Consider the following 12,852-nt stretch of genomic DNA (forward strand, 5'->3'; position numbering starts at 1 on the left):
CTATAAGGGTGGGCTGCATTGAGTTCTGGTGGCCATGCAGTACCTGAGGCAGCCACAGCGTTTGGTGCTTCAGTCTCTAATTAGCTTCATCTTGGGTTCCAGACACCCTCCAGGTTATTCCCATGTGCTCAAGAAGGGCCATCATTCCTTATAGGTGTTAATGCATGAGAAACATTGGTTTGCTCCTGCTTGCCAATGCAGGAGACATAAGAGATGCAGGTTCGATCCCTAGGTCAGGAAGATCCCCTGGAGAAGGGTTTGGCAACCCACTCCAGTATTCTTGTCTGGAGAATCCCATGGACAGAGGAGCCTGGTGGGCTACAGTTCATAGGGTTGCAACGAGTCAGACACAACTGAAGTGACTTAGCACACATGCATTAACCACTTTAATAAAAGTTTGGGGGACAAGCTGAGGACCCCAGGAACAGCATTTGCTTGAGTTCTGTGAGTTGTGGTTTTGATACTTCTGCTCTCCATGATAAAAAACAAATAATAATATTATACTAAATAAAGCAGGGGTTTTATTATCCCCATATCTGAAACCTGTGCAAGGCCTCCACTTCATTTTGTGCTCATTTAGATTTTTGATGATTAGGTCAAAATTATTTCAATAACATTTGAACAGTTTTGAATGATGCCATCTCAGTGATGTTAATTCCACTTGGGTCACCTCTCCCTATCCCCTCTGATGTACAAGGTGCCTGGGATAGCTTTTGCCCCCTTGTTGAGATTTGATGCTTACTGAAAAAAGTGATGATCCCCAGTGGCTCAGGACTGGATGTCCCCAAGCAGGAGAGGATGGTCATATTTCATGACAGGGCTTAGTTTAGGCAGTAACTGGCTCCTTTCCCCCAACCAGCTTATTTCAGCTCTTTGCTAGAAAGATAAAGAATATCAGAAAAGCACTGAGCTGTGAGAGGGAACTCTTAAAGTTACCAAGATTATTGTTAGTGTACAACTCCTGCTGGAGAAGCTTCTGTCACCTTCACAGACACATAAACTGTGTCTGGGGTGTGACTTGGTACTGGGCTGGCTGATGGCTGCCTAAGAGCCATTTATAGAGCTTATCAAATACAGATTTGTTGACCTAGAGCAGGACCTGGAAATCTATATTTTTCTAATGTGCACCCTCGTTTGGGAAGCACAGTTGTAGGAGTGCCTCATATAATTTTTCAATTACTGTTAGAACAGTAGATTACAATAGCCTTCAATTAAAATGTTTTTCCTTAAAAGCCCAATTTTCTGACCATTTCACATAATTTTCTGACTCAGACGGCCTTTCTATTCTTCTGATATAATACACCCTCCTATGTCCCACCCTTCATCCATTTATTTGACCAGCGTTTAACAGCTGTCTAAGATGGGTCCCAGCTGTCTAAGATAGGGTCACAAAGAGTCAGACACAACTTAGTGAGTGAACAACAAGAGATGGGCCCCAGGAAATGAGCTAAAAAGATCAAAAGACACATAGTTCTAAGCCCACAGGAGCTTGTGGCGTAGCCAGGAGACCATTAAACAGTAAACCAATTCTTGTGGAATAATATCATTGTTTCAGCTGCAGAGGGAACACCTAAAATTTGCTGGAAAGTCAGGTATTACATCCTGGGGAAAAAACCCTTTGAGGCTTAATGGAAGAGAGGATGGTTGCCAATGGCAGGTGAACATGGGAGACGGCAGAGAGAACTGCTTTGCAAAGGCTTAGTGGCCAGAGAGCCCTCGGTGGCAAGAACTGCACATGCTTTGATTTGCCGCTGTATATGCAGAGCTAGTGGTAAAGAATCCGCCTGCCAATTCGGGGGACACCAGAGATGAGGGTATGATCCCTGGGTCAGGAAGATCCCCTGGAGGAGGGCATGGCAAACCACTCCAGTATTCTTGCCTAGAGAATCCTGGAGCCTGGCAGGCTACAATCCATGGAGCCGCAAAGAGTTGGACACGACTGAGCGACTAACACGCACACACACATTGATAAAACACGTGATAGAAGCGAGGGTGGACATACTGACAGAGGGCAGCTCATGAGGGGCTTGGAGACTGTGTGGTGGGAGTTTGTATTTGACCTCATTAGTTCATTTTCTTTGCCACATGTGTAAGTTTTTTCTCAACATCTCATTGATGTGTATCTTTAAAAAAAGTCCTTCTCCCAACAGTACAGCATGATGAAATTGCTTCTTCTCACGCAATACCTTGGAAGCAGGAGAGACTCAGCAATAATTGGCTACATCCCCAGTGGAGCCCTAGCTTCAGTTCTCATCTTCTGGCCCTGTTCATAATCTTTGATTTCGGAAGCCAGAAGTCAGCCTGTTTGTGGGGTGTCCTCCATAAAGCCTAGATCCCTTTTGAAAGCCCTGTCTCACCAGTGTCATCTCCTGTCCTCATCAGGTCCCTCCTTGATCCCTGAGTTCCCTCCACACTGATCTATTTCAGGTTTTCAAAGAAACACAACTTTTCTCCCACCGCAGGGCCTTTGCACACACGGTTCCCTGTCTGCAGTTCTCCTCCATTCCTAGCCTCTGTTTTAAAACGCCCTGTGCCGTGCTGTGCTAAGTCATTTCAGTTGTGTCTGACTCTGTGTGACCCTATGGGCTGTGACCAGCCAGGCTCCTCTATCCATGGGATTCCCCGAGAATACTGGAGTGGGTTGCCATTCGCTTCTCCAGGGACTCTTCCCCACCCAGGGATCCAACTGGTGTCTCTTAGGTCTAACCTGCAGTGGCAAGTGGGTTCTTTACCACTGGCACCACTTGGGAAGCCCAAAAAATGGGGACAGGGGTGACAGCAAAGGTGGTCAAAAAAAAAGCCCCATTCCCCTTTATTTGTGATGCTTGACACAATTTTACATTGTTTTGCTTATTCTGGTGACTTTATTGCCGGACTTCTGTGTTAAGTTCCATCAAGCCAGGGACCTGGTGTGGCTCATTCCCTGCCACATCCTTACTACCTATTTAATAAAAAAAGGTTAGATACCTATTTGCTGAGTGAGTGGATGTGTGAACAATCAGTGGATGAGTGGATGGATGGATGAGTGTGGTTGAACTCTGTATGTTGAATTTGTAACAAACTACAGCCCGCCATTGTTTTTCAGGCTGCAGTTCCCCTCAGCCAGGCTCCTAAGAATTCTCTTCTCCCACATGAACCCAGCAAAGCTATGTCCATCCTTCATGCTGTGATCTAAGCTCCATTCATTTAATGAAATCTGTGATCTCTAAAGCTGACAATGATCTGTTTCTCTCCTGACTTAGACATAAAATATATGTTTGTGTTTTGTTAATTACCATGCAATGTCTATGCTTTGTTTCCAGTTGGATCACTTACCCAGCTTTCATTTAGTTATGACTTTTAAAAGACTTTTCTCATACGAAAAGCAATAAAGAAATATATTTCAGAGAACGTGAGAAATACTGAGTGTAGTGTACTCAGTATACTGAGGGTACTCACTTCATATATGAATCCCGCATAATTTCTCCTCCTTGAGTTATACATTCCACAATTTGTGTGCATATGTGTGCACATATAAGCCTCCCAAATTTTAAACATAACATGATCCCCCTATCATAAAGACTTTTCAAGGCTATTTCATTGTATGCCTGACCCTAAGTTCCATTTTTGCGACTTACTGTTGAGTGCCAACAGAACATCAGACGTGATGCTAGACACCGAGGTAAATGTCATCCTATTTAGTGTTATTTAGTGCTTTCAGGAAAAAGATAATATAAAGAGTAGCTATGTTTCTAAGTGGCTGTGATAGGTTGCAGAAGAAAGAAGTGAAACTCAGAATAATTTGAGTTATGGTTAAACAAGAAAGATTGGATCCCCAAGAGACACAGCCACTCAAATACTGAGTGCACTGAACTCACAGGCGTCTTAAGACAGTGGTTCCTGCTGAAACAAGGACCTCTGAAACAAGGACTTGGGAGAACCTTGGGAGACCACTCTTCTCTGAAATCCTAGCTGTAAGAATGACTCCTGTTTTCCTTCTTTTCTAGAGCGACCGTCTTCTGATCAAGGGAGGCAGAATTGTCAACGATGATCAATCCTTTTATGCTGATATTTACATGGAAGATGGCTTAATAAAGTATGTATATAGGACCCTTTGCTTCATCTTTTGAACTTTCTTCACTAGAGACTCAGAAAGCAACTTGCTTCTTTTGCTTAGTAGACCAGCGCTTCTGTGTATTTCATTTCTCCTTCTCCTTAAAAATGAATCTTTCATTTAGCCCTTCAGTCTGGATAATCCCTTTAAAATTGGATTTTAAACTAGCCATAGTTCACTTGGGCGCATGGATGAAGTGACAGATCTGAATTCAGTCACCCAAATGATGCTACAGGCCCCTTTGGGCAAGCTGCACTGATGGGCGCTCTATGTGTTGTGGAGAAGTGGCTGATGTGACCACTGTCCTGAAGATCATTGAAAAAGTCCACCAATTACCCTAAAAATATAAGGCCTAGTATAATAGGTCCATTCCCTTCTTTAGGGGATCTTCCTGACCTAGGGATTGAACCCAGGTCTCCTGCATGCTGGCACATTCTTTATCTGAGCTACCATGGAAGCCCCATAATAAATACCGAAAGAATTCAGGTAAAAATAAGTAATTTAGAAGTGCACGAATGGAGAAATCCTTTCAGAGGAAGGCTTTGAGGTGAAGAGAGCATTTAAATTGAACCTTGACTTAGGAAGGACTTCAAAGGTTTTGAGGTGGAGACGGCATTTAAACCGGACCTTGACTTAGGTAGGACTTGGTTGGGCAATGCACAGATGGGACAAACATGTCAGGCCAGGTTTCCCAGTAGATACTTTAGGGATGTGTAATTACTTTACAGAATGGTTTGCTATTGGATGCTTGAAAGTAGCATAGCCAGATAACCTTTACGTGCAACTTCCTTGCATAGTGATCTTTTAAAAAGGATTTGACCTATACATAGCCTTTCATCACATAAAGCAGGCTGCTTCCCCACACGGATAAGACATAGTTTAGAACTAGTGTATCCAGCCCACCAAATGAGCCATCCCTGGCCTCATACAGTTTTATTTTTATTTTATTCAGCTTCATTGGCTAGCTTTAAGATTCTGGTTATAGATCACTTACTTATCTTTGAAAACTTGGCTTAGATAAACCTTTCTGTGGGCGGACATTCCTTACCAGCCCCTAAATCTAGGCTAGTTTTCCCTTTGATGAGTTTTTTTTAAGATTTTTTTTTTTTAATGTGGGCCATTTTTAAAAGTCTGTATTGAATTTGTTATGGTATTGCTTCTGTTTTATGTCTTGGTTTTTTGGCTCTCAGGCATGTGGATCTTAGCTCCCCAATGAGGGATTAAACCCACACCACCTGCATTGGAAGGCAAAATCTTAACCACTGGATCACCAGGGAAGTCCCTTGATAAGTTTTTAAAATACCCCATGATTTTATCAATCATAGCAATTCTGACACTATTAGGCCCCCTTGAGAGCAAGCACTATTTTGGGTTCTTCAATGTATCTACAGCATCTAACCCAGTACTTGATACATAGAGACTTTTGTAAGAGCTGCCTTTTATTGAGTATATATCATAGTGTGTGCCAGGCATTAGAATAAATGTTTTACAGGTCTCATCTCATTTAATCTGCCAGCAATTCTATGAAGTAAGTACTCTTACTACCTTCTTTTTCAGAGGATAGAGAAAAAAGAGGAACGGAGAGAGTAAATAATTTGCTAAAGATCAACATATTAATTCATTGAATGAATGAACAAATGCAAGAATGAAGATGTTCATACTTAGTAGCTTTGCTGATTTGCATACATTTTCATAATAGAAGTGGGAAAATTGGTGTTATTAGACAAGTCAACTGATGGTAAAAAATACTTTCTTCAAGATATAAGCCACAATTAATTTTATATTTTTTTCTTACTAAAAAATTATTATGTGCAGTCTGCTCTTTTTGGAGCAAATGTGTTCCCCCATTTAGACATTTTCAGAGTTAGAAAAAAAAATTCAGTGCCTCATGCTTCTTCTTCATTCCAGAGCTCATTAATTGATCATGGAACTTTTCGTGGTTGACCCTTAAACACAGGCCCTGAATCCTTCTTTGTGCAGTGATTCAGGCATCTACTACCATAGTTGAATATATCAACTGAATCTTCTTTGTCTTCACTATTAAAATAGACCGGAAGGCCACTTGCCAAGGACATTATGGAAGGAATTTAACCATCCAACGTGTGTGTTGGTGGAGAAGAGAAGGGTGTATAAACATGATTTTCATCTTATCCTATGATTTGATATATCTTCAGCAACTTTCTTAACCCACAGGACTTTGAAACAGAAATAATTCCTTTCAGTTTTTACAGAGTTGTGTGCCTGTGAGGGTTGATGGAGTGCCTGCTGTGTGCAAAGCAGCTGTCTCAGGCCATGGACCTGTACTGTGTCACGTGCCATGGAGGATGTCATTGGAAACCAAATCAACTCTCTTCCCCCAGGGGCCGGACAGTCTTTTAGGGGAAATGATATGTCTGTCCATACAAAGCATATGACGTTACCCAATAATATTAATGTCTGTGTGTCCCCAGTCACTCAGTCATATCCAACTCTTCATGACCCCATGGACTGTAGCCCGCCAGGCTCCTCTGTCCGTGGGATTTCCCAGGCAAGAATACTGGAGTGGTTTGCCATTTCCTCCTCCAGGGAATCTTCCCAATTCAGGGATGGAACCCACATCTCCAGCATTGGCAGGTGGATTCTTTACCACTGAGCTACCGGAGAAGCGAATATCAATATCATGCATTAAATTAGTAGAATAGATGAGATCCAGAGGAACAAGAGGACTGTGTGAGATTAGAACATTATAACTATAATGTTATAACTTTATGACAGCTGATATTTATTGAATTTTTATGTGCTTTACAGGGTTCTATGGGCTTAACACAGATTAACATTTAATCTATACAATAGACCTATAAAGAAGGCTTTTTTAAAAAATTACGTCTTACAGATGAAGGAATTGAGACATGGTAAGGTTAAGTTACTTGGCCTAAATCATAAAGTGAGCATTAGCAGAGCCACGATGGTGAATCCAGGGGAACCCACATGCAGGGCAGAGCCACACTCTTCAGTACTAGACCTGGCTGTCAGTAGAAACTTGACCAAGGAGGGGAGATGGAAGCTAAGCCTTCAAGGATTAATATGACCTTGATTGGCTCAGTGGAGAAAAGTGGGGGAAAGCATTTCTCTTTGAGACTAGGTATTATACCAGTTGTCAAAAGTGGGTAGAAACGTGCCTACATAGACACACCCAAAAGAGGCAACTCTTCCTGCTCTTGGTTCTCAGTTCCCTGAGAGGTGAATCAGTGAGGGAGGGAAATGGGAACACACTGGCCAGTATCTGGACTAGAATGGAATTACCATCAAGGCTGCATTTTTTCCACAGTGTGTTTTGAATTGTGGTGACTCTGGAATGGCCCAGTGGTGATGTGGTAAGAGTGAAATCTTAGGGATGTCGGAAAGCTTAATTTTAGTTGTAGAACTTACATTTTGTCAAACCAGTGGAAGACTCTTACCACCCCAAGAGAATGTCTTTCTTGGCTGGGTATAAACAAAAGCAGAAAGTGTTCATGCCACTGGCAGCGGGTACATGTGTTGTAAGGTAGGAGATGGTTCATAATAATGGAGATCCTCATGAGCCTTAAGTCTGCCTGGAATTAACTGGATGTTTATATCAAGGATGTGAGCTGAACACCGTTGGTCTATGAGGTTACATTGTGCTAAGGGTAGTTGTATTTGTCACGTGTCTTGTATAGTGTCCACTTGGCCTGCTCATTGGCTTCCTCCCCACCCCAGTTTCCCCCTCTCTGCCTCCCTGAGATGCTCTGAAGCTTCTTGGGTGAAGCTATGTCTGGTGGAGGTTATCACAGTCCACTTGCTTGGCTTGAAGCTTCTCCTGAGCTGCTGACCACACAGAAGCAGCTGATGTAGGCATTTGCATCTTTGGCACCCTCTTTGAGAATCTGCCATTGGTTGTGATTGATAGATGAGCTATCAGGGAAGGATGGACTTGGGAGTGGGAAGGAACTTGGGAATGCCCTAGACATATTCCATTTGTCCTTAGGAGCACAGACGAACCCATTTAGATAGCACAGTTCATGCACTTGTTTTTAAAATGATTCTTTACCACCTCCTTCAATCTCTTCTAACAGTTCATTATTTTACAGCTGTTCAATCCTTCTGCAAATGTTCTTCCTGACTCTTAAATAAAGAGCTAAATGAAAATAAAAACACTGGGCTTCCCTGGTAGCTCAGCTAGTAAAGAATCTACCTGCAATACAGGAGGCCCTGGTTTGATTCCTGGGTCAGGAAGATCTCCTAGAGAAGGGATAGGCTACCCACTCCAGTATTCTTGGGCTTTCCTGTGGCTCAGATGGTAAAGAATCTGCCTGCAATGTGGGAGATCTGGGTTTGATCCCTGGGTTGAGAAGATCCCCTGGAGGAGGGCATGGCAATCCACTCCAGCACTCTTGCCTGGAGAATCCCCATGGATAGAGGAGCCTGGTGTGCTGCAGTACATGGTGCTGGAAAGAGTTAGACATGACTGAGTGACTAAGCACACAATAAAAACATTTATTAAAATATTTATTACACCCCCTATATTCCAGCCACAGTCAAACCCTTGGGGTGACAGTACTAAGCCAGGACACATGGTCTCACCAAACACCATACTGGATTGTTTTATGTCTATAAAAATTGTTTTCTGGATGGAGCTAGAGATTATCATACTAAGCAAAGTAAGTCAGACAGAGAAAGACAAATACCATATGATATCACTTGTATGTGGAATCTAAAAAATGATTCAAATGAACTTATTTACAGAATAGAATCTGACTCACAGACAGATAACAAACTTATCGTTACCAAAGGGGAAAGAGGGAAAGGGATAAATTACGAATTGGGGTTAACAGATATACACTACTATGTATAAAACAGAAAAACAACAAGGTCCTTCTGGTTAACACATATTCATTGTCTTATAATAAAAAATGTTTTATTATTTGTTTCTAGATTGCTTAGCTGGAAGGCTTAATCACTTGGAAAGACTACTTTGATAAACATAGGTTACAACTTTTAAAATCCTTACAATACCATGTTTGTCTTGGAAGTTCTTCTTTCAAATTGCTGGTTGTTTCCCTGTCTCACCAGGCAAATTGGAGACAATCTGATAGTCCCTGGAGGAGTGAAGACTATCGAGGCCAATGGGAAGATGGTGATCCCTGGAGGCATCGATGTCCACACTCACTTCCAGATGCCATACAAAGGCATGACCACAGTGGATGACTTCTTCCAAGGGACCAAGGCTGCCTTAGCAGGGGGCACCACCATGATCAGTAAGTCCCACAAATTTACACACTCTTGGAAAGCGTGCTAGGGGTCCTAAGAAGTGAGTTTAACTAATGTGTTAACCGCAGTGCTCTCTGGTGGTAACTCATATACTTCCCCTCAATTCAGCAAATGGACTTTCTGCCTGACAAGACCTGAGAAAAGCTGGTTATAGAGAGGACACCAGCTTCTGTAACCGCTTAAAGAGATGCAGGAGGCTCATCACCTTGAAAGCAGTACACTCTCTGTCTTCCTTAGAGGAGGGGCTGAGTATGCCATGGGTGGGGAGTCAGCACTTAGCATCTCTGGGCCAGACCCTGGGGAAAGTGAACTTGAAAACCTGTGGGCCTTGGGCAAAAGGTGATCTCAGAACTTCCCGCTTGGGTGTGAGGCAGGACGGGCAGAGGGCATGAGCAGAGCAGTGCAAACACAGCTGAGAAGTATCCCAGAGAGAATGACAGTGAGACGGGCAGTTCTTGAGAACTTAGGCGGCTTCAGTGGTGGTTAGTGTTATTTGGTCTGTATTGTGACCAATTCATAGCTTTAAGATTGGGCAAGCTGGGGAGTTGTTTCCCTTACTTTGTTTTTCTGGCAACTTTTGCAATTCCAAAGAAACCTAGGAAGTTGCATGCCATTGGATTACTGAAGAGATAGCATTCCAGGGCACTCCTTCCTGTCCCAAAGAAGTTCCAGTGAACTGGCCCCAGCCCAGCCCTGGCCCCCAACTTGGTCAGCAAGAGCACTGTTACCACCCAAGAAATATGCACCCACCCAAGAAGTCAGAATAGCCTGAGTCGTAGACTTAATCATTATCTTTTGCTTCCTTTCTACTGGAGCAGTAGTAGGGTTCAGTTCAGCTAGGGGTGTGGAAACCCAGGAAAATGGCATCAGGGCCATAAAAGGTGCATTTCTGGGAGCCTGAAGCCTTTGTCCAGCCAGAAGAAAGAAGCCAGCCGAGTTCTCAGCAGCTGCCTGCCTACAAAGGCTCTGGTGTGGGTCCAGACACAATAACACAGCTCCAGGCCTCTGCTTTCAGATAAGTGCACTTGGGCTGCCTGTGCTAGAAGGCTGAGGAAATGAGTGATCTCGGCCTGGCTTGCTGCCATCTGGCCGAGGAGCTGGACCTGTTCAGAGCCCTAGACATATGCATTAGGCTTGGGCTTCTGCCTTAGGCAGGGAGCAGGAGAGTCAGTGCTCCGCATGAAAAGAGAGGAAAGCATGTGAGAATCACAGAAGTGTCTGGGTCCTTTCTGAGATAATTAAACACCCCAGGTATGCAAACACACACACACACACACACACACACACACATACACATACATCTCACCTCACTGTCACAGTTTGGCTGTATTAGCTTTTCTGTTTAACAAAAATAAGGTTGTCTTCTGTTCACTAGTTAATATGTCATGGATGTCTTTCCATTCATTTATTTTTATTCTACTGAATTTTAAATGGACTTATGACATCCATTTTATGAAGGTATCATGATTTATGTATTTAACTAAGCTTCCCTGTTGTAAAACTTTGTTTCTAGCTTTTCACTTGCATAAATACGTGAAGAGTGGCAAATATCCTGAGGACCCAGATTTTGTGTTCAGGCACATTTATCTCCTGAAGGATAATTTTTAGGCAGAGGAATAATTGTTGAGTTTAAGGTATGAAAAACATCAAGGATTTTGAAACACATTTCAAAATTGTTCTTAGCAAAGTTGTTCCAGGTGACACTTTCTCTCAACTGACATGGGGAGCAATTAAAGAGTAACATTTGTCTTACCCTTACCAGTGTTACTGGTGTAAATGTTATTCTTTTTAAAAATATTGTCCACTATGGCAGGTACTGCAAGAGTAGGTTTGGGCCTCAGAGAAACCGTATTCTTTTTATTTATTTGTTTATTTAGCTTAGTTGGGCATCTGGTACCTTCCTTGCGGCACGCAGACTCTACTGGTGGCTTGCGGGCTCACTAGTTGCAGTGTGCGGGCTTCGTTGCCCTATGGCATGTTGCTCTTAGTTCCCCAACCAAGGATCAAACCCGTGTCTCCTGCATTGAGAGATGGATTTTTAACCCACTAGACCACCAGGGAAGTCCCAGAAACCGTATCTTTGATGAGAAGTTTGCATGAAACTAAGATCTGTGGGCTAAGCATCAGGTTCACTTACCTGACACCAGCTCTTTCCTACAGCAGTAGGCATGAAAATGTCACTGTCTTGTGACCTGACATAACTTTAAAGACCGTCCTTCTGCCCTTAGAAAGAAGGAGTCCAACTTTGATCACCAGCAGTAACTCCCACAGTTACTGGTAATAATGGCACATAGTAGGAGCTCATCAGTTGATAGCTAGCATTTATCGAGCACTTATATGTGCCAGGCATCATGTGAAGCCCTTTCCATGCTTTTTCCCATTTAATCTCTTCACAAACTTAGAGGCAGTGGTATCCCCATCCCCACTCCACATTGAAGGATGAGAAAAATCAAAGTTTAGAGAAGCGAGTCATTTGCCCAGGATCACATAGCTACGTAACGGTTGACTCATCAGCACCCACCACTGAAACCACCCAGGACCCCTTTCTGAGGTTAACCCTATGCTCAAGAGATAGAGATGTGCCGTTGTAGCTAAGCAAACAGGACAGACCTGTACAGAGGGGACCAAAGGCTGTGTTGGTGAGTTGTCCATGTGGGGCCTCTCTTGTCCAGTTGACCATGTGGTGCCCGAGCCCGAGTCCAGCCTGACGGAGGCTTATGAGAAGTGGCGGGAGTGGGCCGATGGCAAGAGCTGCTGCGACTACTCCTTACATGTGGACATCACCCACTGGAACGACAGCGTCAAGCAGGAGGTGCAGGGCCTCATCAAGGACAAAGGTGAGTGTGGACACACCCTCTTCCTTTCTCCCATGTCTGTCTTTCTCATGCTCTCCACTCACTAGGCTGCAGGGAACCTTGAGCGTGAATGCTGGATGGAGTGGCGCCTCTATGAACCAGGCACTTTATGCCATCCTATTCTTCCTTACAGGATCCCCACGAGATAGGAATCCTTATCTTTACAGATGGAGAGCCTGGGGTCCAGAATAAGTAGCCCAGGATCATAGAGCTAGTAGGCAGTAATCTCCCCAAAGTCCATTCTCTGAATCCCCATGCAATACTGTCCAGTGTTCAGATGGAGAAACTGAGATCAGGAGAGGTCACAGCTTGTACATATGCACTTAGAAACTGAGAAATTTTTAATGTCTATCATTTTTAGTCCAAATATCCAAATGTTACTCTTATACAACAAGAGCATCCTCAGAAAAGGCTAAGACATTTCTGGGAACAAAGATGTGTTCATAGAAGCTTAAATCGTGTGTGTGTGTGTGTGTGTGTGTGGTGTGTGTGTGTGTGTGTGTGTGTGTGTGTTCATGTCCTCTCCGTGAGTACACGATGTAGGCGCCCATTGTCTTTTTACACTCCTCTGTGTTCTGCTGGTCAGCTGTTTCACACACGCACCAACCCCCGTAGTGCACACAGACATGCAATGTA

General features: G+C 43.4%; 1 protein-coding gene across 3 annotated transcripts in view; it reads left to right on the forward strand.

The window, feature by feature from the left end:
- DPYSL3 (dihydropyrimidinase like 3) overlaps positions 1-12,852 on the forward strand; it is a 114,821-nt gene that overhangs the window by 71,550 nt on the left and 30,419 nt on the right. For all 3 annotated transcript variants that reach the window (XM_018050185.1, XM_018050187.1, XM_018050186.1), the window contains 3 exons: positions 3,987-4,075; positions 9,164-9,348; positions 12,034-12,198. In XM_018050185.1, the coding sequence (XP_017905674.1) occupies positions 3,987-4,075; positions 9,164-9,348; positions 12,034-12,198 (439 nt within the window). The remainder of the gene's footprint in view (positions 1-3,986; positions 4,076-9,163; positions 9,349-12,033; positions 12,199-12,852) is intronic.

Source organism: Capra hircus, chromosome 7, assembly GCF_001704415.2.
Source record: "Capra hircus breed San Clemente chromosome 7, ASM170441v1, whole genome shotgun sequence".
NCBI lineage: Eukaryota > Metazoa > Chordata > Mammalia > Artiodactyla > Bovidae > Capra > Capra hircus.